This window comes from Dreissena polymorpha, chromosome 15, assembly GCF_020536995.1.
Source record: "Dreissena polymorpha isolate Duluth1 chromosome 15, UMN_Dpol_1.0, whole genome shotgun sequence".
In the NCBI taxonomy this organism is placed as follows: Eukaryota; Metazoa; Mollusca; class Bivalvia; order Myida; family Dreissenidae; genus Dreissena; species Dreissena polymorpha.
In genome coordinates this window covers 41,064,458-41,091,699 of record NC_068369.1, presented here as the reverse complement: position 1 = coordinate 41,091,699, position 27,242 = coordinate 41,064,458, and the positions used below count along the sequence as shown (strand labels likewise).

Here is a 27,242-nt window from a genome sequence, read left to right as displayed (position 1 = left end):
ATAACAATCAACAGATATAAAATCTTCAATATTCTCCGCTAAAGACTGTTACACGTTCATCCCCGTTCTGAAATTAGACGCGTCACGTGATATCTTCAAATAGCAACAGTGGTAGTCTTGTGAAAACTGGTAAAACTGGCTGCAATATAAATTCCTTCAAATTAAGGTACAGGTATTTCAGATAGTAAAGTGTGAGCGAAATCCAACATGCACTTAAATCTGGCAAATAAAAGGCCACAGTTCAGTCAAAAGTGTTTGCAGCAAACATCCATTGCTTTACGATCATCTACAAATTAAGATCATTCAGATTTAAAGTTTGAATTAAATCTTGCAAGCAATTGAAGAGACGAGAAGTACACCAAATATTTGGCATCTATATTATATAGTTGAAAAACAGACAAACGGTCATAATTCTGCCAAGCTGTGCGCAACCAAAACTCCTTATTTCAAGATCAGTCACAAATTAAGGACATTCAGCTTTTAAATTATGGGGTAGATCATTTAAATAGTGTGAATTCTGGAAGCCAGAAAAAGAAGATTCAGATAACTTGAAATGATAATTTTCACTGTTTGAAACAGTGATTTTTCTTTTTAAATCACTTATTTTCCCTTTAAACACAAAAAAACAGTATAAAATCAAATCTCACATTTATTTACAATGAAAAGAAACAAACCAACAGCATCATTACAGTTTAAAAAGCCTTGTAAATGAACTTAATGAAACCATTTCAAAGTTATAAACCAAACTTTTTTAGGCAGGATTACATTAAATCACTTATAAAGCATCAGTGCTGCTACCAATTCACTGGTCAAGATCTATCAAACTCACAGGTAAACAAAATGGATTCAATGAATAGACTTTGGGCTTCTTACAGGGTGCTGATCTTTCTTTCGCAGCTTTCACTATAGCTTCAAATTTTCGTTTCCTAGCCAGCAATATTTTCTTTTTTGCCAATGCTTTAGCTGCTTTACTCTGAGCAGGGGATATAGCCTTTTGCTGCAGCTGAGATCTGTCAGTATTCTCTGGGCAGTCACTGCGGAGTATGTTGCAATAATACTCTCTGTTTACATCATCTTCAATCATGTGCTCATGCTCTGCAAACTTACCTCTACTTCTAACGACAGCTTGAACAATTGTTGCTCCCTGTGGGGGCATGACAACAACAATCTCAGTTCTTGGTGTTATTTCTTGGTCAAACTTGCCCTTCTTGCCGGGTTTAAGTCTCGCTGGTGGTTCTCCCAACTTGGGTTTTATGGAGAATGGCAAGAGAGATACCATCTTCCGTGTGAACAATTCAGACTCTGGATGATCCATAGGCACCTGGTGGGAAACTGGTGTGATTTTCACAACAGGGCTCGCAGTGACTTGACTTTTTTCAGGGGTCCTTTTTAAGTTACTTACACTGCTGTTTACAGTGGGCGGAAAGGGCACAATAATTACATTCTCCTCCTTAACGTTGGTTGGAAGCTCGTGTTTGCGTGGTCTTCCTAATCCTCGTTTGTAATCCAAAATGGGAGCACAACTCCCAACATAGGCCTGAGTTAGAGGTGAAGAAGCAGCTGCTGCTTTCTGGGAACCAGAAAGATATCCAGCAGGATTTCCTGTTGCTTTACCCGGCTGCTGGGAACCGGAAGGTGAAACAGCAGGATATGCTGTCTCTTTACTGGGCTGATTCACACTGGCTCCTGTCACATCTGCGGTGAATCTTGATGTGCTACATGTACCAGAAGCTGTTTCACTACAGATGCTCTGTTCCGAGGAAGTGGATACTAAGACTTCGGCAGGGTTTGCAGCTTTTCTGTTTGATGATGGTGTTGTCGCTACATCAGCATTTTCAGCCGCAGACTTTCTTTTGGAAAGTTGATCTGAAGCTGCAAAAAAAGTATAAAATGTTTTATTTCATTATCAAAAGTAATTGTCACAAACATGTACGTCTTAGCAAAATTGTGTTTAACTACTTTAGTGTACAAAAAATTAAATTGCTTTATGTCAAATACTGTAAAACATGGATGATTGTGCCTTAAACTCTTACAATTGTTAAAGAAAGACACACTGTGAGTTAATTGAAAATCCATTTCATGTGTTGTGGTAGTTGTTAGTTAAGCAAAACAGTTACCAGTACATGCTAACAGACAAACATCACATCTGAACATGATAAAGTGATAACAATAAGCTAATGCCTGTAAGCCCTACACAGGTAAATGTTCAATGAAGCTTTCTTAGATTCCCAGGTTTAAATAGATTTAATTGTTGTATGTATGTGCTTTTTATAGCAAAGAGATTTAGGGCTCTTTTGTCCCAACTGATATTTTAAATGACTGTCTCACTGCATTCAATTTCAGTATCAGCATCAGGGTTTTCCTTCAGATTGTTGAAAACTTCCTCGACAAAGGCTTCAAAATCTGAAGAAAAAAACAACACAAATATCCATATTGCACTTCAATCTAAGAATACATGAATTTTTTATCATTTTCAAACATAATCTATTCTAATTTGGGTTAAAGTAAATATTTCTTATTGTTTCTGTTTTGCAACTTCTTGGTGCAGCATGACAAGTATTGAACAAAATATAAATGTTAAGTCTGGTTTCAAAAAAATACCAACAAGCAAATTCATTTAATTGCTATCCCCCGCCAATATGCTTCTGGACACTCATACCAAGTTTCAATGAAATCCGCCATAGCACTTCAATGATATGGCTCTGGACACACAAAAAAGCGTTTTTTCAAGATACAAAGGGCCATAACTCTGTTATTATCAGATGGTGTACAATGCCATTTGGCGTGCATCATCCTATTATCCATATATATACTCATACCAAGTTTCAATGAAATCCGCTCAAGCACTTCCTAGATATGGCTCCGGACGGACGGAAAGACGGACGGATGGACAACGCCAAAAAAAATATCCCTCCGCCAATGGCGGGGGATAATAACACATTCTACCTACATTGCCTGGCATTTAGGAATCATGTAAGTTCATAGAAAGTACAGATCACAACATTATTTGCGCTGCTCATGCAAATCATACACAAAAATATTGAGATGTGCACATTCACATGAATGCTGACAAAAAGTTTACAAAAAAATTCAAGGAAGGTTTGGAGAAATGCAAAAACCTTTCCACCAACTTTGCATGGCAAAGTTGAATTTAGTAATTTTAAAATATAACCTGTTATAAAGGACTTTTCAAGGTCTTTACAAACTCTGATGAAAATAATGGCCTCCGTACAACCCAAATTCTCCAACTACTCACCATTATCAGCGGCCATTCTCAGCAGGCGAGGATCGACTATCCTGGCCTCATCGCGGTGGTCCATCAGCTGGTACTTCCACTGCATCACGTGGGACTGCACAAACGTGTCCCTCGTACTCAGCACCTCCATTAGGCTGTGCATCAGGTCCACTACTACACTGCTCTCTAGAAATTATTGTTTTCAAATAAATAAACAATTGATTTTGGGTTCTGGTGAGTAGAAATTAAATCTATTGCAACTTGAAAATAAGGCAAAACATTAATGCCGTAAAAGTATATTGAAAATGGCTAGTATAGTATAGACAATGTGTAGTACTGTCAGCTGACAATTTTGAACTCAACCATAAACGCTATGACAGAATGTGAGTATGTCAACAAGAAATGTAACCGACCAAGAGCAAAGGGAATTTTCAATATCCATAAGGAGCCAATTGCCTATTCAATACACCTAGGGTGCCTATTGAATATTATTTATACGTAGGGAACATAGTGACTATTCAATACCTTTTGAAACACCCAGTTTTACATGTATAATAAATTACTCCTAATGTTCGGATAGTTAAATTTGATCAGAATTCTACATTTTTTCATTAATATTCGCTGACACAATACACATATTTTTACAAGTAGATGACAGTCATAAAACTCGTCAGCTGAAAAGAGAAAATCAGGTGACCGTTTTATTCGGGGACTTAGGGAAATAGGCATGTTTACCAGAAATAGATAATGGTTTCATCAGCTAGCTTAAAATACTTAAAATGATAATAGAAAGGGGGAAATAGTATTTGCATAATACATGAAAAACTCTTGTTTTGTATAATTTAAGAAAAGAATAGACCTGTCAATTAGTGGAAAGTATGACAACATGATGCACATTACTTTTGAAAATTAGTATTTTGTTAATAAGTGCCCTTTCTCAATTCAGTTACCTAATTTAATATGACTCTGCAGAAAATGTGAATTTGGTCAAAATGTTTTGCATCCTATATAATATACAATATGTTGTGTTTTAAAAACGACAATTCATAAATAAACAATTATAAAATAATGTGCACAATTTATTTTAGTTCATTAATATTTCATACTACAGTATAGCAAATAAAATGCTAATCTTTGTACTCGAAGGTCAAAGGTATCTATTTCTGTAGCATGAAATCAAATTGATTGTAAACATATCCAAACATAATTTATAAATGACATGGTATTGTACATGCACTCCCTATCATTTATTGCTACCATTTGTAGTGTGACGTTTTACACAGGAATTATATCAAAAAGTTGATTTAATATGTTTATTGTCAGGGAATATCTTATACCAGTTTAGAGTTCATAACTTTTTTTTAATTATTTTTAAGTATCCGAAAACTTAAGTCATTACAGTAGTGGTTATTCAATATAGCCTAAGATGCCAATTCTCTATTCAATAAACATAGGGAGCCAAATGCTTCTTAAATAAAACAAGGCAGCCAAGTGACTATTCACACCATACCAAGTGACAAAAGTGCCTTTTCAATACAACATATGACCAAAGTGCCTATTCAATACACCTACGGAGCCATCTGACATTTCAAAATACCTAGGGAGCCAAGTGTCTCAACATCTTCATAGTTCTCTTCTCGCATACACTGGGCCAGGAACCTGTAGATGGCCCTGTAGTCAAGATAATTGTCGGCACAGGAATCGTCAGGGAAGTCCTCAAAGTAGGAGATCATGGAGAAAACCTACAGCGACAATTAACAGGTATAAGCATTTTTAAACCACTACTAAGTTTGCCAGCTAATATATGAGCTTAAATTAAATTCTTTTCACTTGGTTAAGGGCCAGGGGAAAAGGCTTCATGGAAGTGAATTTTCACCAAGAAATACCATACTCAACATAAAAATAAATAATAAGTATGCCGTTGTCAAATGTATATCTTGGAAAAGGTAAAGTTCGGACAAAATCTCAATTGATTTCTCTGATTTTTTCTTTGCCTTTAAATTGTAAACTTGAACTTTGACCTACATACTTTATTATAATGCCAGGCAATCAGTATGCTTAAAACTACCACAAAATAGTTTTCAAAGTTTTGAAATTTAACCTTTAATTGTGACCTTTACATTGAACCTCATCATGCTGATCTTGAAAATCCATCAATGCTAGACAAAGTTATGCTCCAGACACTCTGCTAAGTACAATTTTCTTAAATAATTTTCCTACATTTGACGTTTGACCTTAAATTGTGATTTTGATATAAGACAAAAATACTTTGTTGATGCATATGATGCTCCTTATCACCATGATGAAAACTTATGGCAAATTATATTAAAATCCAACCATGCTGTTGAAAATACCTTAATTTGCACTTTAACCTTGAATTGTGACTTTGACCTGGGAGATAAGGACTTGGTTCTTGATTGCAACACACCATGTCCTCATGCTGATCACTAAATCCTAGCTATTGGAGAATCTATCTAAGCTGGAAAAGTAATGCTAAGGAAGAAGTGTCAGGAAGAAATCTTCCCAAGTGTCAGGAAGAAACTTGACATTTGACCATTAAATTGTGACCTTGAACTTGAAGGTTAAGGACTACCACTTTGTTAACAAATTGACCAATTGCAATACATATATTAAGAATGGTGTCGTCCTTTCATGATAATTTAATAGCAAACTAGCACTTTATAATTTTGTCTAAAAAAATTGACTCAGGCTATGTTGATGTATTGAAGGTTCATGGCCCCAGGCCCATAAGCAATGGAGACAAAATTAGTATTGTAGTCTAATAATTGTGAACATTTCAAATATATTCTGGTGGGAAACATGTGAATTTGCATAATAATTATGTAAAATAATATTTATACCTTTGCCAGATTTGCTGAATAGTCGCAGGGTTCTAAACCAACAAGATCTGCAGCCACATCATACCATTCTTCCAGAGGCGCCTTGTGTATAGTCTCTACAACAGATTGAAAGTACATTACTTCTTGCAATTTATTTTAATGGTATGTTACAGGGTTCGATATAAAGGGGCGTCCAAACGACAATGAGTAGTAAATCTTAGTCAGGGTAAGTAAAGATCATCAGCCCGAAAGGTTTAGTGAAAAAATCTTGATTAATTAGCCCAGAGGGTTAGTTTAATTAACATCTCACAACCTGTCAATCAAACTCTAAACAACTTAATATAGATGACCAATCAGAGTTCAATAAAACTGTCAGTCAGTTGCTATCTATTTGAACGCCATTCTCCATGACAAGCTGAATGACAAGGTTCACATTGTTTTTCAACGAGGTTAGTTTATATCTTATAAATGGTTTAATGGTGTAAATTGGGATAAGGTTACTCAGACAGTCGGTTCCCAAAATGATTTTTTGGAGACATTGTAGTTATACATGTACCATTTTAAAAGCCCAAATGTGATCTTGAAAAAAAAACGATAGAGAGCTTAAACATGTAGGATTACCAAAATGCCCTAAATACAATTTAAATCTATTTCAGAAAATAATCAAACCATTATTTTTGTGAAGCACTTTCTTTCCATTATAAAGTTTGATTAACGTCATATAAGCAATTGTTAATTATAAACTATATCAGGTTTATATGAATGCAAAACATTGGTGATTTCAAGACCCCCTCTGCCTAACTCACCAAATTCCTAGTTATCAATTGCTATTTTGTGTAAGAAAAAAACGATAACAGTTTTTATTAATATTTTCAAAAATTAAATAGCATTTATGAATGCCACTATAGAAGTGTTATTTATTACTAAAACCAACATTACACATAGTAACTTGGGGGATGACATTACCATCGTTTAAGGCAGCTTCAATACATGTATGTAGCATTACCAAAATCTGTTACATAACGCTAGTTTATTTCTTGAAATTAAAAACTGTTAAGTAGTTTCTCACTTTCCATAACAATGATTGATACATGTCCTATTAGCAGTGTTTTATATTGTAAATATCACTTTTATATGCAATAACATTGAATTTCAGTAACTACTCTGCGTCAGCAAGCGTGTTTAACTTAACAAAATCCGCATTTTCAAAAGCCGTTTTGTGTCATATACATGAGAAAACAATGTTTTGTTAATATTTTTGCAAATGATATTGGCAAATGCCATTCCGTACCTGCGCAAGGGTCTGAGAGCGTGTTTAACTTACCAGTTAAAGAAAGCTTATGTGATTTTGAAACTAATAGTTTTTGCATTTACATACACAAGTCATGGTCCTTATGGCACTCACCTAAGACCCTTACTAGTTAGGAACTAAACTGTTATTACAAGTTTGAGATCAAAATAGTGAAAGCACTTTATGAATCATAAATATTTAATTTCTAAGCCCATTTGTATTATTTAACATAGCTGAGATATTGTAAGAACAAATATTCTTACCAATGTTCGTGATTAGTAAAGAAAGACAGAGACTTCAAATGAATAAACATTTTTTTTTAAGTATAGTGATCAATTTTTTTAAGCTCACATGACCCCGTTTCAAACTAAGCAGAGATTTGATGCGGACAAATGTTCTGACCAATTTTCATGATGATTGGCCAATAAATGTGGCAATAAGCAGGGGTGTGATTGAGGTGAAGTCGAACAGGTGAAAAATTTCTGTAGATCGATATTGACTACGCGAATCAGGTCACTGACGTGCAATGACAAACCTTAAAACAGACATTTAAATAAACACCATCTTAAACTTATGAAGAATATTTATATATGAAAACTCTTTTAGATTCACATTTAACTTAATATACAAAGTCAACAGTATTAATTGTGATCAAAATCAATGATTGTTCCGATCCCTGTGAATGATGACGGCAATCTTTCGTTTGAACTCTATGTCTTTAAATTTGAAATAAGATCGACAATGTTACAGTGTTCAACTAACAACAATTTTTTCACATGATCCATAGTTCAAGATTTTTTCACATGGAATATGACTATAGCCTCACCAAAACATTCTTTCTTCCATACTCATTCAGAAAGTGGTATCCTTTTCTGATTCATATCAACTGTTCAGTTGTTTCTTCCCTTTCAGGGCTCGAAATTAACACTCGCACACTCGCAAAATATGAGTAAAAAATACAGATTGCGAGTTAAGTTTTAAGCCACTAGTATTTTTTTTGCGAGTAATTAAATAGTGAAAAGAAATGAGTAGGTATAATGCTGCTCGACGTCATAAAGGCTAAATCTCAGGTCAATTTATAGAACGGCTGAAAGCCCAAGAACCCTTATGCGTAAGCGCGCACCTTGTATGTAGACTGGTATATACAGATACGCGGATGGTATTGGTACAAAGGAAGTGAAACAGTCGACTATTCACACATGTTCATTGAAGCGAAAAATAACTTGTCACTTTATTCCCACAGACACAAAATATACATAATGCACAAGAAAAAGCAAAATTAACCGTTTAGTTAGAAAAAACGGATTTTAAATCATTTTACGAAAACAGTGAATTAGTGGGAAAATAACTTAAAATAAGACTAAAACTTGTTGTAGATGAAGATGGTCAATCAACCTGATGTGGGCCGTTATGGTCCAAGGAACTGATATCTTTGTATGGTTGCAGAAATAAAATGTGTATACATGTTAAAGCGGGTATATACGATTTTTATATGTGCTGAATTGTAAAATATTGATACAAATATGTTATAATAACACACAATATGCAAGAAAAATTATATATTTAAGACGAATTTCCTAAAATGCAGCAAATACAAATAAGCGCCCCGAGCCGATTGTGACGAAGATAATTCGTAATTATTTTCCTACAATAACCGATGCATTCGTCTTTTTAGTAAGTGTTCGTGTGTCGTATGAATTGATATCGCTGCAGGAATTTCAAATGAACCGTTAAACTAAATTTAGATTCATATCGTATATGCATGATATACATGCTGGCGAATTCGGCTGTACAGCCTTTTTCGATTTCAGAATTAAATATCTGGCTTATTTAGCATTTTTCGACACATGTTCTTCTTAACTTTTATTTTAGTTTATATTGAAATATGAAATATGCTCGCAGCGCCATTTATTGTAAATAGATAGAGAGCTTAAACATGTAGGATTACCAAAATGCCCTAAATACAATTTAAATCTATTTCAGAAAATAATCAAACCATTATTTTTGTGAAGCACTTTCTTTCCATTATAAAGTTTGATTAACGTCATATAAGCAATTGTTAATTATAAACTATATCAGGTTTATATGAATGCAAAACATTGGTGATTTCAAGACCCCCTCTGCCTAACTCACCAAATTCCCAGTTATCAATTGCTATTTTGTGTAAGAAAAAAATGATAACAGTTTTTATTAATATTTTCAAAAATTAAATAGCATTTATGAATACCACTATAGAAGTGTTATTTATTACTAAAACCAACATTACACATAGTAACTTGGGGGATGACGTTACCATCGTTTAAGGCAGCTTCAATACATGTATGTAGCATTACCAAAATCTGTTACATAACGCTAGTTTATTTCTTGAAATTAAAAACTGTTAAGTAGTTTCTCACTTTCCATAACAATGATTGATACATGTCCTATTAGCAGTGTTTTATATTGTAAATATCACTTTTATATGCAATAACATTGAATTTCAGTAACTACTCTGCGTCAGCAAGCGTGTTTAACTTAACAAAATCCGCATTTTCAAAAGCCGTTTTGTGTCATATACATGAGAAAACAATGTTTTGTTAATATTTTTGCAAATGATATTGGCAAATGCCATTCCGTACCTGCGCAAGGGTCTGAGAGCGTGTTTAACTTACCAGTTAAAGAAAGCTTATGTGATTTTGAAACTAATAGTTTTTGCATTTACATACACAAGTCATGGTCCTTATGGCACTCACCTAAGACCCTTACTAGTTAGGAACTAAACTGTTATTACAAGTTTGAGATCAAAATAGTGAAAGCACTTTATGAATCATAAATATTTAATTTCTAAGCCCATTTGTATTATTTAACATAGCTGAGATATTGTAAGAACAAATATTCTTACCAATGTTCGTGATTAGTAAAGAAAGACAGAGACTTCAAATGAATAAACATTTTTTTTTTTTAAGTATAGTGATCAATTTTTTTAAGCTCACATGACCCCGTTTCAAACTAAGCAGAGATTTGATGCGGACAAATGTTCTGACCAATTTTCATGATGATTGGCCAATAAATGTGGCAATAAGCAGGGGTGTGATTGAGGTGAAGTCGAACAGGTGAAAAATTTCTGTAGATCGATATTGACTACGCGAATCAGGTCACTGACGTGCAATGACAAACCTTAAAACAGACATTTAAATAAACACCATCTTAAACTTATGAAGAATATTTATATATGAAAACTCTTTTAGATTCACATTTAACTTAATATACAAAGTCAACAGTATTAATTGTGATCAAAATCAATGATTGTTCCGATCCCTGTGAATGATGACGGCAATCTTTCGTTTGAACTCTATGTCTTTAAATTTGAAATAAGATCGACAATGTTACAGTGTTCAACTAACAACAATTTTTTCACATGATCCATAGTTCAAGATTTTTTCACATGGAATATGACTATAGCCTCACCAAAACATTCTTTCTTCCATACTCATTCAGAAAGTGGTATCCTTTTCTGATTCATATCAACTGTTCAGTTGTTTCTTCCCTTTCAGGGCTCGAAATTAACACTCGCACACTCGCAAAATATGAGTAAAAAATACCGATTGCGAGTTAAGTTTTAAGCCACTAGTATTTTTTTTGCGAGTAATTAAATAGTGAAAAGAAATGAGTAGGTATAATGCTGCTCGACGTCATGAAGGCTAAATCTCAGGTCAATTTATAGAACGGCTGAAAGCCCAAGAACCCTTATGCGTAAGCGCGCACCTTGTATGTAGACTGGTATATACAGATACGCGGATGGTATTGGTACAAAGGAAGTGAAACAGTCGACTATTCACACATGTTCATTGAAGCGAAAAATAACTTGTCACTTTATTCCCACAGACACAAAATATACATAATGCACAAGAAAAAGCAAAATTAACCGTTTAGTTAGAAAAAACGGATTTTAAATCATTTTACGAAAACAGTGAATTAGTGGGAAAATAACTTAAAATAAGACTAAAACTTGTTGTAGATGAAGATGGTCAATCAACCTGATGTGGGCCGTTATGGTCCAAGGAACTGATATCTTTGTATGGTTGCAGAAATAAAATGTGTATACATGTTAAAGCGGGTATATACGATTTTTATATGTGCTGAATTGTAAAATATTGATACAAATATGTTATAATAACACACAATATGCAAGAAAAATTATATATTTAAGAGGAATTTCCTAAAATGCAGCAAATACAAATTAGCGCCCCGAGCCGATTGTGACGAAGATAATTCGTAATTATTTTCCTACAATAACCGATGCATTCGTCTTTTTAGTAAGTGTTCGTGTGTCGTATGAATCGATATCGCTGCAGGAATTTCAAATGAACCGTTAAACTAAATTTAGATTCATATCGTATATGCATGATATACATGCTGGCGAATTCGGCTGTACAGCCTTTTTCGATTTCAGAATTAAATATCTGGCTTATTTAGCATTTTTCGACACATGTTCTTCTTAACTTTTATTTTAGTTTATATTGAAATATATGTATAATAAGTTTTTTACACATTTTATATTAATTAATAAATATTTGACAAGATCGTATATACCCGCTTTAAGTACTTTTATTTTGTTTAATTAGTACTAAACTTATGTCCAAGGGTTTTTTATGTTTCCATCAAAATTTGCGAGAATGTTTTTGATTTTGCGAGTTGGTATTAAAGCTGCTCGCAATTTTTTGCACGTAGAAAAGAAGTTAAATTCGAGCCCTGCCTTTCCAATTTAAATTTGTTTTCCAATAATTTTTCAATCTCCGAGATTTTGTGATATTTGTTTGTTCGTTCAATAATCAGCATTTTCGCTTAACAAAGGCACCATTTGCAAAGGAATCAGCAAAGAAATACACAACACATTTTAATAGACCGATTTTAATTGGAAGATTAGAAAACAACATACATGACATCGCTCATTTCAAACAAGAGCACCGCATAACTGGTGCCACGCTTGCCTGCAAAAGCTTGTCAGATTTTTTTTTTTAGAGGTCACAGTGACCTTGACCTTTGACCTAGTGACCCAAAATGGGTGTGGCTTGTAGAACTCATCAAGGTGCATCTACATATGAAGTTTCAAAGTTGTAGGTGGAAGCACTTTGATTTTAGAGCCAATGTAAAGGTTTTAGCACAATCCCGGACGGCGAGCAGGCTATGACAATACCTCGGGTTTTCTCCAAAAACAGCCTCGCTAAAAATGTGTAGGCAGAATCTACCAGTGTAATACGCGGATAGGTGTAGATTTTTGGACCGCGAATGAAAAACATCAGCGGAATCGGTCCTATCCCCTCCACCATATTTTTACGTATTTACACGAATCACGGAAATGATCCCCGGAAAACCCAATCCGCAGAAATCCGCAGAACAGCGAAAAAATCACACCCCTGAATAAGAGCATTAACAATGTTTCACTATATCACTATTATATACAAGATATCATTAGCACAAATTTATGAAGATTGGACTGTAAATGTGATTGAAAGAGTGTTAAAAAGATTTTACAATAACCATCTAAGGGAAACTGTTGAATTCATTCCAGATATCATAATAACATATGTTCTGATCAAGTTTCATGAAGATTGGGCCATAAATTTGAATTCTAGAGTATTAACAAGGTTTTACTTTAGCCAATTAAGAAAAACTGCCCCACCCTCTGACTAAGGGCAATGTTTTATCACAAACTGGAACCATTTTCGAATTCAGCCCAGATATTATTTGAACAAATGTTCTGACCAGGTTTCATGAAGATTAGACTATAAATAAGACATCTAGAGTGTTAACAAAATTTTATTATAGCCACATAAGGCAGTAAACAGCACCTTACCTTTCTTCATAGTGAAATTTGTTTGATTCTTTTCCAAAATGTTCAATTTGTTGTTGATGTACCATCGAACCTGTAAGTACATATATTTAACATCTTCTTAAAAAAATACTGCATTTTTTAAATTGAGATTAATTTTAAGTCCATAAGGCAACTTATTATTCAAAACCTCCAGTGTCACATTGAAGCATAGATAGCCTAAACGTCTAGCCTTTTCTGCTAAAAATCCGGATATATGACTAAAGTCACTTGGTTTTTGTAAGTCACAACTCCTCTGAAGATTTTAACCCTTTCCCACTTAGAAGTGATAAGAGCTGTTAGAGGACAGCATGCTCGACTATTTGAGTGCTTGACAGTATAATGTAAGCCATCATGGAGAGGGGGGGGGTATAATGTGGGTGTGTGATCATTTAATAGATGATGTTTCAAAAATAACAAAACAAAATATTTTTTTTGTGGGGGGTAGGGGGGGTGGGGGGGGGTATAATGTGGGCGTGTGATCATTTAATAGATGATCTTTCAAAAATTTGAAAAAAAAATTGGTGGGGGGTTGGGGGTTCTGGGTAGGGGGGGGCGTGGGGCGTGGGGGATGGATTGGGTGGAGTGCATTCCGGTATGTCAGGTAGGTGTTGTCTTGTCAAGCTTTAACATAGATTTATCAATAATATGCATATTCTAAGTATAAAAGAGGCCATAATTCTGTCAAAATGCTTGATACAGTTGTCTGCTCTTGTTTATAGGTTGGGGTCATGTTGGTAAACAAGTATGCAAAATATGAAAGCAATATGTCAAGGGACACAGGAAATATTTGGGGTAGTACACAATCTTTAACATAGATTTATCAATAATATGCATATTCTAAGTATAAAAGGGGCAAATATTCTGTCAAAATGCTTGATACAGTTGTCTGCTCTTGTTAATAGGTTGGGGTCATGATGGTAAACAAGTATGCAAACAAGAGCTGTTTGTAAAATATGCATGCCCCCCATATGGGCTGTCAGTTGTAGTGGCAGCCATTGTGTGAATACGTTTTTTGTCACTGTGACCTTTGACCTTGTGACCTGAAAATCAATAGGGGTCCTCTGCCAGTCATGATAAATGTACCTATGAAGTTTCATGATCCTTGGCCTAAGTATTCCGAGTTATCACCCAGAAACCATTTTATTGTTTCGAGTCACTGTGACCTTGAACTTTGACCTAGTGACCTTAAAATCAATAGGGGTCATCTGCCAGTCATGATCAATGTACCTATGAAGTTTCATGATCCTTGGCATGTTTGTTTTTTTTTAGCCCGATTTTATAGCCGAAATTAAGCTATATTCCCAATCTCAAAAAGTATACTTTTTTCTTAAAGGGGCCTTTTCACAGATTTTGGCATTTTTTTTAACTTATTCATTAAATGCTTTATATTGATAAATGTAAACATTGGATCATAAAAGCTCCAGTAAAAAATCAAGAAATAAATTAAAAAAAGGAAAAGAACATTGCCCGGAGCAGGTTTCGAACCAGTGACCCCTGGAGTCCTGCCAGAGTCCTGAAGTAAAAACGCTTGAGCCTACTGAGCTATTTCGCCGAGTACACATTCTTGACGTATTTTATACCTTATAAAAGCAATCTTCGTAGTTTCACAAAATTTAACGACAAAAACAGAACTCTCCAAATTATTCAATCGTTTCGCGTTGCAACGCTTTATAATTTTTAGGTTTTAAAATCGTCAAAAGATGCATATAATGGCTATATTAGAGCATGGATAATGTACAGTATTACTGTTTCCTCACAAATATCATAACTAAAACAAAAACTTACGAATCTAAAACAACTTTTTTCAATTTTGTCAATTTATCAAAGCGTGAAAAGATCACTTTAACCCAAATTTCAATTTTCTAAGTATAAAAAGGGCACATTATTCTGTCAAAATGCACGCCAGAGTTATCTAACTTTGCCTGCCCAGTCCCCTCATGATAGTAAGTAAGTGTACCAAGTTTGAATACAATAGCTTTGATACTTTATAACAAAAGTGGACCTAAACACAAAACTTAACCAGACGCTGACACCACGGTGATAACAATAGGTCATAACTTTTATTTTCAAATGACCTTGAACTTTGACCTAGTGACCTGAAAATCAATAGGGGTCATCTGCGAGTCATGATCAATGTACCTATGAAGTTTCATGATCCTAGGCATAAGCGTTCTTGAGTTATCATCCTGAAACCATTTTACTATTTCGGGTCACCGTGACCTAGACCTTTGACCTAGTGACCTGAAAATCCATAGGGGTCATCTGCGAGTCATGATCAATGTACCTAATGATGTTTCATGATCTAAGGCATAAGCGTTCTTGAGTTATCATCCGGAAACCATTTTACTATTTCGGGCCACCGTGACATTGACCTTTGACCTAGTGACCTCAAAATCTGTAGGGGTTATCTGCGAGTCATGATCAATGTACCTATGACATACGGACGGACATACGGACCGACATGTGCAAAACAATATACCCCCTCTTCTTCGAAGGGGGGCATAAATTTGTCTGCTCTTGTTAATAGGTTGGGGTCATGATAGTAAACAAGTATGCAAAATATGAAAGCAATATGTCAAGGGACATTGGAAATATTTGGGGTAGTATGCAAACTTTAACATTTGCATGCAAACGCCAACGGGAACGGCAAAGCCGATGCCGGGGTGAGTAGGATAGCTCCACTATATATATTTCATATATTATAGTCGAGCTAAAAATGGCTTAGTGCAAACAACATAAATCCAGAACAGCCTGCAAGTAACTCGCAGTCTGTTCAGGTTTTACGCTGTTTGCTGCTCATCAGTAACAAAGGGTTGGAAATGAAGCCATTAAAATTTGAATCTGGTAAGAAAGGTCATTAAATAAATTTAACTTTCTAAGGGACCACAAATGCGTCAATTTATCAAACTAAGTGGTCATGGGTCAAAATGAGTTAAAGGTGAATAGATGGAACTTGACAGCAACATTCTTGCATATTTCCGTTTACATGTATCTCACACATATACGTTGTAAATGTTGTCCTGTGTCATCTTAGATAAAATCTGACATACACAAAATCATGTGTTGATGTGACACAGGTCCATAACTTAAAGTAAGATGTTGTACATCCATACAATAGAGTAAGTCATAAAATTATTTGACCTTGACCTCTGAGCTGTCCTAACAGGTTTGCATGAAACATCTACACCTGATTATTTCTTGCAAATTATTTTATAATATACAGACACGGTTAAGTATGTTGCAAATTTGCAATGAGTTAGCATCTTACGTAGAATTTACCTAACTCTGTCAATGTAAATCGGCTTAAGACCATATTCTTGATGTATTGGGTTTTACCCATAAAATTACCTGTGACAACCAGCTACTTAATTGATCTACATTAGCTTATAATACATGAAACATTAACAGAAGACCAATATCAATAATGATCTGAGTTTCTCTTGCAAAGTCTTTCAGCCTAAAAAAGACATAAAAATTCTTGATAGACCTACGACTAAATAGTACTTTATTTCAGTGTTACTGGGGCTTAAATAAATTGTTGGAAATGAATGTAGATTTTTTTATTAAATTGTCCATGATTCTTTTCAAGTTTAATCTTATTTGTTTAGCGCCAGGTTGCACCAAAAGTGATATATACAGAAACTCAATGGCAAATGTTTCCTGGAAAGCACCAGTCTTTGAAAAGTGAACACTTCATGAGTGTGTTCAGTTACTGACTAATAGTATGTAGAGGACTTTATGTTTTGATGTAACATAAACACAAATTATAGTGTAGTAATGTACTACTAAAGACCCGAATGTGTAAAATACCCATTTTGGAAAGAATCTGATATCTCCATAAAATGTTGTCTACAAATCATAGAAGCAAGTGCTTTCACAACAGGAATTACTTAACAAAATGAGCTGCGTTCTGAGAGAACTGGGCATAATGCATGTGCGTAAAGTGTCATCCCAGATTAGCCTGTGCAGTTCGCACAGGCTAATCAGGGACGACACTTTCCGCCTTAATTGGATTTTTGCTAGGAAGAGACTTCATTTAAACGAAAATGTCATAAAACGGAAAGTATCGTCCCTGATTAGCTTGTGCGGACTGCACAGGCTAATCTAGAATGGTTTTTACACACACGCATTGAGCCACGTTTTCTCACGTGTCACAAATAATACCTCATCCTCTGATTTAGTCCTCAACTTTCGAGCTATGATCTGGTATGATGTGTGGGGAAAGCTGAAAAGACAATTTCATGTAACAGAGCAACACTGAATGGAACACCTTGTTTTCATCAAAGTACACAAATACTGAAATTCAACCATCAATAATGATTGTAAACAATCAAACATGCATATTGCTACATAAAATTGTAATTAATTAACCTGCGCAATGTGTAACAGGGCTTAAGGTATGTGGGTAAAGTTAAGTGTATCAGGGATAACCCTTTGTTTTCTTAGCAAAAATCCAGTTTATAAATAAAGTGCCGTCCCTGATTAGCCTGTACAGAGGGCACAGGTCAATATGGGACTACAATTTTCAACATGCATAAAGTACTGTTTTTTTTCCCACAGGGAAGTTTATTTATTTTAAATATTTACTAGGAATGACATTGAGCAGTGGATGCATTATGTAAAGCACTTTACTGTTATACAACGAGTCCAATACTCACGATTTATTTCACTGAATTAATACAGCCGTCAAATTAGACTTAGAACCAAGTCATGAGAGAGGAAAGTGTTCATCATAATTGCTGCATACTGTATACTAGTCAATGTCATGCCTGATGATTGCATCAATTTCATGCCTGAAAATTGCATCAACTCCATGCCTGAAGATTGCAATTGTCTTACATTTGAAGCAAATCACATAGCTTCTTTTTTTCTTCTATAGACCAACACTTCATGTTGGAAGCCATCCTGAAAGAGAAAAAAACCCAGAACAGTTCTATTATTAGTTGATAACAGCACTGAACATAACATTTTGAATAAGTATTAATTATTGATAATAACAACATAGTAAGAAGCATTATCAAAAGATTTTTAATGAAATGATGGTAGAAACAGATATTTAGGGCAAAAGCTTGCACCTCCTTTTTGCTTCCCCCTTTTACCACTCTGCATTTTTCAATACAACATGAACAAACAGATTGAATATCATTTGAAAAATAAAAGCTGCGCCATGAGCGCATGATACGCCCGTCGTTCGCCAATGAAGTAGTAAGGTAATAAATAACCCTTTGAATCATTTTTTTACTTCAGTTTATTTGTATTTGAATACATGGTTTATTTTATAAGTACATGAGCATGGAAATCACGAAATTTTGACGAACAAAGTCCCATAACTCTGGAACGACAATTCAGAATTCCGTCAAAAACGAAAGGGGATCAGGGTTTATCAATATTAAGATTGTGTTGAAATTTGAAAAAAATCCATCGAAGGATATTTGAGCTACAGTAGGACATTCAATGAAATCACGAAATTTTGACGAACAAAGTCCCATAACTCTGGAACGACAATTCAGAATTCCGTCAAAAACGAAAGGGGATCAGGGTTTATCAATATTAAGATTGTGTTAAAATTTGAAGAAAATCTGTCAAAGGATATTTGACGTAGCGTACGACATTAACAGACGGACGGACGGACGGACGCGGGGTATACCATAATACGTCCCGTCATAGACGGGCGTATAATAATGAAAAATCATTTGTTATATAAACATCTAATAGGGACGGGGTAATCCCACCAAGTGAACGTGTGCTTATCACCTGAATCAATATGAATCCAGTTTGTATGCTATAATTTTTCATGCAAAATTGTATGAATATCAAGAAAAAGAAGCAGATTTTCTTACAATAAATCATATGTGTCTTGTTCTGAGAAAACAGGGCATAATGCATGTGCGTAAAGTGTCGTCACAGATTAGCCTGTGCAGTCCGCACAGGCTAATCAGGGACGACACTTTCCACCTAAACTTGATTTTCGGTAAGGAGGGTCTTCCTTGAAACTAAAAATACCATTAAAGCGGAAAGTGTCATCCCTGATTAGCCTGTGCGGACTGCACAGGCTTATCTGGGACGACACTTTACGCACATGAATTAAGCCCAGTTTTCTCAGAACAAGACACATATAAATGAAAATCAAATAAATGAAAGTGTAGCTGCTAGAGCAGTCTTCTGTTTCACTTGGCAATTCAAACGTGAATTTAATGAAGAGGACCAATAAAATGTATGGAATATGAATACATTTGTATTGTAAAAGGAAGAATTTGAAATGCAATTATACCCATTTTTCCCTCATTTCGTTTGTGTTTGTATTTATTTATAAGCGTAGTAAAGTAAGTGAAAAAAATTCTCGGCGTTCATGAGTGTGTACGTCATCACGAGAGTTGGGTTCTTAATAGAAACAAAATAATCGATACAAGGACCTGCTCGAAGCGAAGGCATTGTAAAATAGTACTAATGGGCGAATCTTTTTGTGCCACTGATATTTGTGTAGGGAGGCATTGGACGTTTCGTCCTACTGACAATATATAGACGGATAGGTGTCAATAATACCATAGGGGTGTTAATCATACTGGGAAACTTTTTGCAATTTTGATGGTCACCTGTGTGCAATGTAAAAGCTACAATGTTTTATATCAAGATTATTTATTCAGATTAAATGTATTCTTTACATGCATTTCAAGCGATTTCAAGATTTATTTTTAAATATAGTACAAAAACAAAATGTATTTCAGTTTAAGACTTGACATGTTTCATATAATACATTAACAATATCGATAGATTACATAAATATAATAAAACATTTTCATTAACTTTAAATATTTAAAGCTAATTGATAGTTTGCGAGTGGCTAGTAAAGCGTATTATTGTTCATTCATGCTTTAAAATTATTTTAAAATGTAATACATGTATGTAGGCATGATGCTTTAAATAAAAATACCATGTTTTATATTTATTGGGCATAATAAACTATGCACACATACTTTATAATAACAATAAATCATTTTAATTGTAAAATGGGGATACCACGTATCGGTGTATAAAGCCTTTGTCTTAAAAAAAATTTATCTTAATAAATCAAAGAAAACACATCGGTTTGTTGTTATTTTATCTATTTTGTGAAGAAATTAAGTTCCATTATGATATGATGGGACATTTTATCTCGATATCGGCTTGGTTCTGCTTACGGTCGGACGCCATTTTGTCTTTTATGAAGAGTACTTCGTATCGGTGTAATAACGTTTAGCCTCTTTGTAGATTACTAGCATAAAGTTCGGACCTGTCATTGGTGTACAAGATAAAATAAATTTTTAGTTAATCAAAAAACATTAAAATTTTACCTACCTTTTATTTCATTGGTTTGCATAGTTTATGTATGATATAAACACTATATGTGCATTATATAAAAAATAATAATAAAATACAAACATTTATGCAGACCTGTCATTGGTGTACTATATAATTGTTAGTTAAATAAAATACATAAAATTTTACCTTCTATTTCAGTAGTATGCATATTTTTTAGTTTAATATAAATTATATAAATATATATATATAAATATATATATATATATATATATATATATATATATAATATATATATATATATATATATATATATATATATATATATATATATATATATATATATATATAGATTATGTGCCTTTTATAAAACATAACAAAACAAGGGCTGTTTGTAAAACATGCATGCCCCCCATATGGGCTCTCTGTTGTATTGACAGCCATTGTGTGAATATGTTTTTTGTCACTATGACCTTGACCTTTGACCTAGTGACCTGAAAATCAATAGGGATTATCTGCCAGTCATGATCAATGTACCTTTGAAGTTTCATGATCCTAGGAATAAGCGTTCTTGAGTTATCATCCGGACATCATTTTACTATTAATTCGGGTCATCGTGACCTTGACCTTTGACCTAGTGACCTGAAAATCAATAGGGGTCATCTGCGAGTCATGATCAATCTACCTATCAAGTTTCATGATCCTAGGCCTAAGCTTTCTTGAGTTATCATCCGGAAACCATTTTACTATTTCGGGTCACTGTGACCATGACCTTTGACCTAGTGACCTGAAAATCAATACGGGTCATCTGCGAGTCATGATCAATCTACCTATCAAGTTTCATGATCCTAGGCCTAAGCGTTCTTGAGTTATCATCCGGAAACCATTTTACTATTTCGGGTCACTGTGACCTTGACCTTTGACCTAGTGACCTGAAAATCCATAGGGATCATCTGCGAGTCATGATCAATCTACCTATCAAGTTTCATGATCCTAGGCCTAAGCCAGGGGTGTGATTGAGACAAAGTCAGAGGGGAGGAAAGTTCTGTCGACTGATTTTGACTACACGAATGGCGCGCATAACGCAATGACAAACCTGAAAACAGACATTAAAATAAACAACTTCTTGAACTTCATAACAATATTTCTTTATAAAAACCTGTTAAACTTCACATTTAACATACTGATGATGCAAAGTAAACAGTTACATGTAAGTAAGTATTTATTGTGATCAATAGCAGCAGTTTTTCAATGTATTGCATTACAGTTAATGGACTAAATATAAACAAACACACTTGAGTGTTCTTCTTGTGTTAATGATGTATTAACTGAGTTAAATTAATATATTTAATTTGTTTACCTTTCAATATCTTGCATTTCACATCTTCACTCAGCTCAACGCTATTTCAGTTAAAGGGGCCTTTTCACAGATTTTGGCAATTTTTAACTTATTCATTAAATGCCTTATATTGATAAATGTAAACATTGGATCGTAAAAGCTCCAGTAAAAAATCAAGAATAAAATTAAAAAAAGGAAAAGAACATTGCCTTGAGCAGGTTTCGAACCAGTGACCCCTGGAATCCTGCCAGAGTCCTGAAGTAAAAACGCTTTAGCCTACTGAGCTATTCTGCCGAGTACACATACTTGACGTATTTTATACCTTATATAAGCAATCTTCCTAGTTTCACAAAATTTAACGACAAAAACAGAACTCTCCAAATTATTCAATCGTTTCGCGTTGCAACGCTTTATAATTTTTAGGTTTTAAAATCGTCAAAAGATGCATATAATGGCTATATTAGACCACGGTAAATATTCAGTATTACTGTTTCCTCACAAATATTATAACTAAAACGAAAATTTGCAAATCTGAAACAACTTTTTTCAATTTTGTCAATTTACCAAAGCGTGAAAAGATCCCTTTAACTGAACAGCGTGACAAACATAATAAAGCAGAATATGCATATCTGAATCTGATTATACACAGACCCACAGACATATAAATCAAATCATGTTTGTCTATTTCCATGTTCGAATGATACTCTTCTAAATTGTTTTACTTCGCGAGTAGACTAAACTCCAATTTGCAAACACTGATTTCCGTGACACAAATTCAGTGGGCACATTTCTTAACAAAATATGTGTTGCTTGTATCTAAAACGTAGTCTTTTTTTTTGAAAAACACATTTCATTATTCCTATCAGACTAGGTGAAGTCAGTCGTTTATTCGATTGCTATTTGTCATTTCAATAATCTTAATTTTCTCTTCACAACGGCGCCATTTGCAAACAAATCAGCTGAGCGCATTTTAAGAAAACAATTTTAATTGGAAGATTAGGGAAACGACAGCCAATTATATCGCTCGTTTTAAAAATGCTTAGGCAGAATCTACCAGTGTAAAATGCGGAGAGATTTCAAAGGCCGCGGATATTTCGGGCCGCTTATGAAATACGTCCGCCCAATTGGTGGTAGCCCCTCTCCCCCACATTTTTATAAAACGAATGTACGCGTATCTCAGAAGTGACCTCCGGGACAACCCAATCCGCGGATCTGCGGAAAAACCTGTAACACCCCTGTAAGCGTTCTTGAGTTATCATCCGGAAACCATTTTACTATTTTGGGTCACTGTGACCTTGACCTTTGACCTAGTGACCTCAAAATCAATAGGGGTCATCTGCGAGTCATGATCAATGTACCTATGAAGTTTCATGATCCTAGGCCCAAGCGTTCTTGAGTTATCGTCTGACAACCACCTGGTGGACGGACCGACAGACCAACCAACAGACCGACCAACAGACCGACCAACAGACCGACAGACCCACCGACATGAGCAAAGCAATATACCCCCTCTTCTTCGAAGGGGGGCATAATAAACTAAACATTATTACATATTTCAACAAGGCTAAAGTCAAGCAATATGGTCCCCTACTGGCTCCACTATTGTCAGAAATTCCAACATTTTCAGAATTTTTTTTTTTTGGTTGCCAAAACAACCACAATTTTTGACGTAGGAACAAAATGAAATGACGTGCATAATGTCCATATTGCCATCTATCCATGTTGCAAGTTTCATGAAAAAATATTAAGAAATTTTGAAGTTATCGCAGGATCCAGAAAACCACCATTTTCAGCAGTATTTCTAGTCTATTTGTTGCCATAGCAACCAGAATTTTTGACTAAGGAACAAAATGAAATGATGTGCATAATGTCCATATTGCCATCTATCCATGTTTCAAGTTTAATGAAAAAATATGAAGAACTTTTAAAGTTATCGCAGGATCCAGAAAAGTGTGACAGACTGACAGACAGACTCACAGACGCACAGAGCGCAAACCATAGGTCCCCTCCGGTGAAATCGGTAGGGGACAAAAACAACAATAATTAGCAATAGATGGTATTAAGTTTGAGCGAGTAATAGTAATCATAGTAGAATGCCCATATATGCAAAAATACAGCACCGTCTGACACACGCGTCACCATGTGATGTCATTTTACTATGGCATATTTCTATACGGTAAAATAGCAATCAAAACACGTGAAATACTTTCTCAATCCTTAACAAAACTTATGTTTCTGTGCATGATTTTGACACTGACATCGTATTATGTTATAAACGAGAACATACTTACCCATAGACAGGCCATTTAACGGTTATTTTTTGTTAATAATAACGTGGAAAAAAAAATGTCAACATTCAGCACTGGAACTTAGAAGTTTTGGGGAAGATTTTCAGCATGTTTTAGATTACGAATGCCGGACAAAAACCCTTCCGGACAAAAACCCTCCCGTCAGTTATATAGAGGCCGAACAAAACTATCCCATGATAAAACGTGGGTGGACAAAAGCCCTCCCTTGAAATCTGAGCCACGCTTTCAAGTTCCAAAGATAAATTTAAAAAGTAATTCAGACAATTTAGTTACATGCAAACGCATCGTTAATTGTTAACAGAATTTCACTTTAATTTTCGCCCGGTTTTCAGAAAGTCCCTGGGAAGCATGTTTTTTCATGAATGCGCGTATGACGCGATTAAACGTTGCGCTGTATCGCATTGCATTCAATATCAATTAAAATTCACTATAAATGGCCTCATTTTATGTTATAATTGATGTTATTATATCGGATTATTGGATATATATGCACATTAGAAAAGCGGTATGCATACAGTTAATCAATACACATTTTCTTCTTTCAATTTCACATCCCTGAAAACACAATACAGTAGACTCTCTGTAAACCGGACGGTCTGGGGACCGGCCTGATCCTCTGGTTTTCAGAGAGTTCCGGTTTACCAAGAGTATGCATATTGGCGAAATATAAATTGTATGCATTGTGTACAAAATCATATAAGAATAAAACAAACCATATACCTTTACATGTACCATTTGATAGCTGTACTCATGTAAGGTTTATGTTTACAGCATTCTTCAAAAAATGTGTTTTTATTCGATTAATAGCAAAAAAACATTCCATACCGACTTGTTTTGAATAATCCCAAAGTGAGTGTGGTTCTTTATACATGTACATATGTGACATTTGTCATATAGGCGCGTAAGTCGTGTTCGAGTTCGCTATAAATAGCTCTGAATTAATTAAACCTCAAAGACAATTTTGACGAATAACGATTTGAGAAGACTTGTAGATTTGAGACTATTAATGCTGAAGATTTGTTTGAAATTAAGAAAAGGCAATGAATGAATTTGCAGACAAATGGATGGATATTTAACGGTCATATTTCTCACAGCTTTATCTGACAGACAAACAAACAACTATTTAAGCGTTAAAAACATGGCTATAAGATCTTTTAAACTACCCGAGAAGATCACAAGAAAGTGATCGTCGCAACAGCATGCATTAATTTTGTAATTAAATTGTTTATCATAAGCTTAATAAAACGATCAAGTCAATCACGTTTTGGTGTTACCACATGTCTATTATAGACATTCACAGTTTGTTTTACATTATTTAATCGGACTTCTTAAGCGCAGTAACGACTTGACACCTTTATGGTATGTTTAATCCGATTATTGATGATTGTGCGAGCAAAATGTGTGACACTGCTCGCGCTGTGCTGACTAGGTATTGTAATTTTCACGCCTCGGGCATCTTGAGAATTTGGACCGTCCGGTGTACTCAATGTATTTTACGTTAAAAATGACCAAATTCACGGAGACATCCTTTCGGTTTCCGGTTTTGAGAGAGTTAGGTTTATTCAACATTTTTTAACATAGAAATAGAAGGAGAAAAAACCGGACTGGCACGACCGTTCGGAATCGGGAGAGTTCCGGTATTCAGAGAGTCCGGTATTGGCAGAGTCTACTGTACACACAATGGGTAAATTTTTCGGATTGATGAATGCAACACTGTGTGATTCAATAGACATTTGTCGGTGTTTAATTGCTTTCAAGGAGGGCTTTTGTCTGCCCCCCTTATTTTCATGGAGGATTTTTATCCGCCCCCGTTTTTTCATGGGAAGGTTTTTGTCCAACCTATGAAAATGACGGGAGGGATTTGGTCCGGGAGGGGTTTTGTTGGTATTCCTTGATTACATCGATACGTCGTACCCACCCATATGCAGTATAATTATAATTGTTAACACTGTTGTAATTAACCACATTAGTACACATCCCGTAATGATTCACACATTTACGGTAGAATTCACACCTATCCACCTATATATTATCTGTGGGACGAAACGTCTTCTCTTTTCAAACACAAATATCTGCACGAACTGGTGGTGGCACTAAACGTCCATAAACGGTACTAATAAATCTTTGGTTAGTTCATATAAACGGACTCCCAGAGCCTTTGATAATTTTTGCTATGGCGGCTCTGGTAGTCCATATGCACCCCTTCATCAACATGGGTGCAGTGCAGCTTCACTAAACAGACGTCATTCCAGACAAATTGAGGAAAATAATGAATAAACTTCATAAACATGTTAAATTTACCTGAATGGCAACCTACCGATGTTATCCTTTGCATGCATCATATAAAAACACGACGATGTTTCAACACACTTTTCTCGCTGACATTTTTATGTTTAAATTTGAAACAGTGTATTCTGTATCGAATACCACATCGTTATTAACTTTAATGGCCTACATCACATAACCCGACGTGCAAAATATTGGTGTACTGCTACCTAACCAATTATGGGTCAATTTTCCAATATAGCAGATACAGCGTACGAAAGAAAAACTAAGTCAATAAAAAGCAATTATTTCTTGCTTTAATGGTACCATTTGGATGAGTTTGTGGTTTACACAGGTAAACTTTAATAAGTTCTTGCGGTCTCAGTGTTGCTTAACCCTTACATTGTTGATAACATTTTGCACCCATGGACAAGAGAAAGCGCATTGCAACTCTCAGCAACCCATTGGGTTATAAAGCTGAGAGTTGAATTATTGCAACTAATCTTTGGTACGAATGAAATTGTGTACGAATGTAAATATTTGGATATTATTTTTTATTCCATATTGCTAAAATAATACTAACGTTAATATTCTTCCCCACCTGTGTTTCTTCAGCCGGACAGTGAATCTTCATTAATTTAACACTATTAATGTAACGTTATCTAAACGTTCCTCAATTTCGGCTAATTATCAGCGCCATCAACTTCCATGTTGATTTTAACTTAGCCTTTACCCTGACGTCACGATCTCGTGAGTTTTTTTCCGTGCATTTCCGAATTATAGACAAATAATTCGATTGGTTTACCGCCGACA

At 34.9% G+C, this 27,242-nt stretch overlaps 1 protein-coding gene across 3 annotated transcripts; it reads right to left on the bottom strand.

The window, feature by feature from the left end:
- Positions 1–636: 636 nt before the first annotated feature.
- On the bottom strand, positions 637–27,187 carry LOC127860350 (uncharacterized). 3 transcript variants are annotated; one of them, XM_052398375.1, is made up of 9 exons: positions 27,031–27,187; positions 18,060–18,125; positions 17,385–17,445; positions 13,203–13,272; positions 6,097–6,191; positions 4,833–4,977; positions 3,257–3,421; positions 2,329–2,403; positions 637–1,872 (listed from the first exon to the last, which is right to left on the bottom strand). In XM_052398375.1, exons 2-9 carry the CDS (start codon positions 18,122–18,124, stop codon positions 803–805), a joined length of 1,746 nt encoding a protein of 581 aa, XP_052254335.1. In that variant the 5' UTR covers position 18,125; positions 27,031–27,187; the 3' UTR covers positions 637–802. The 3 variants fall into 3 exon arrangements, with proteins under 3 accessions (XP_052254335.1, XP_052254334.1, XP_052254336.1); XM_052398374.1 differs by having other exon boundaries at positions 27,013–27,176; XM_052398376.1 differs by lacking the exons at positions 18,060–18,125; positions 27,031–27,187 and adding an exon at positions 17,879–18,043.
- Between the last annotated feature and the right edge of the window lie 55 nt (positions 27,188–27,242).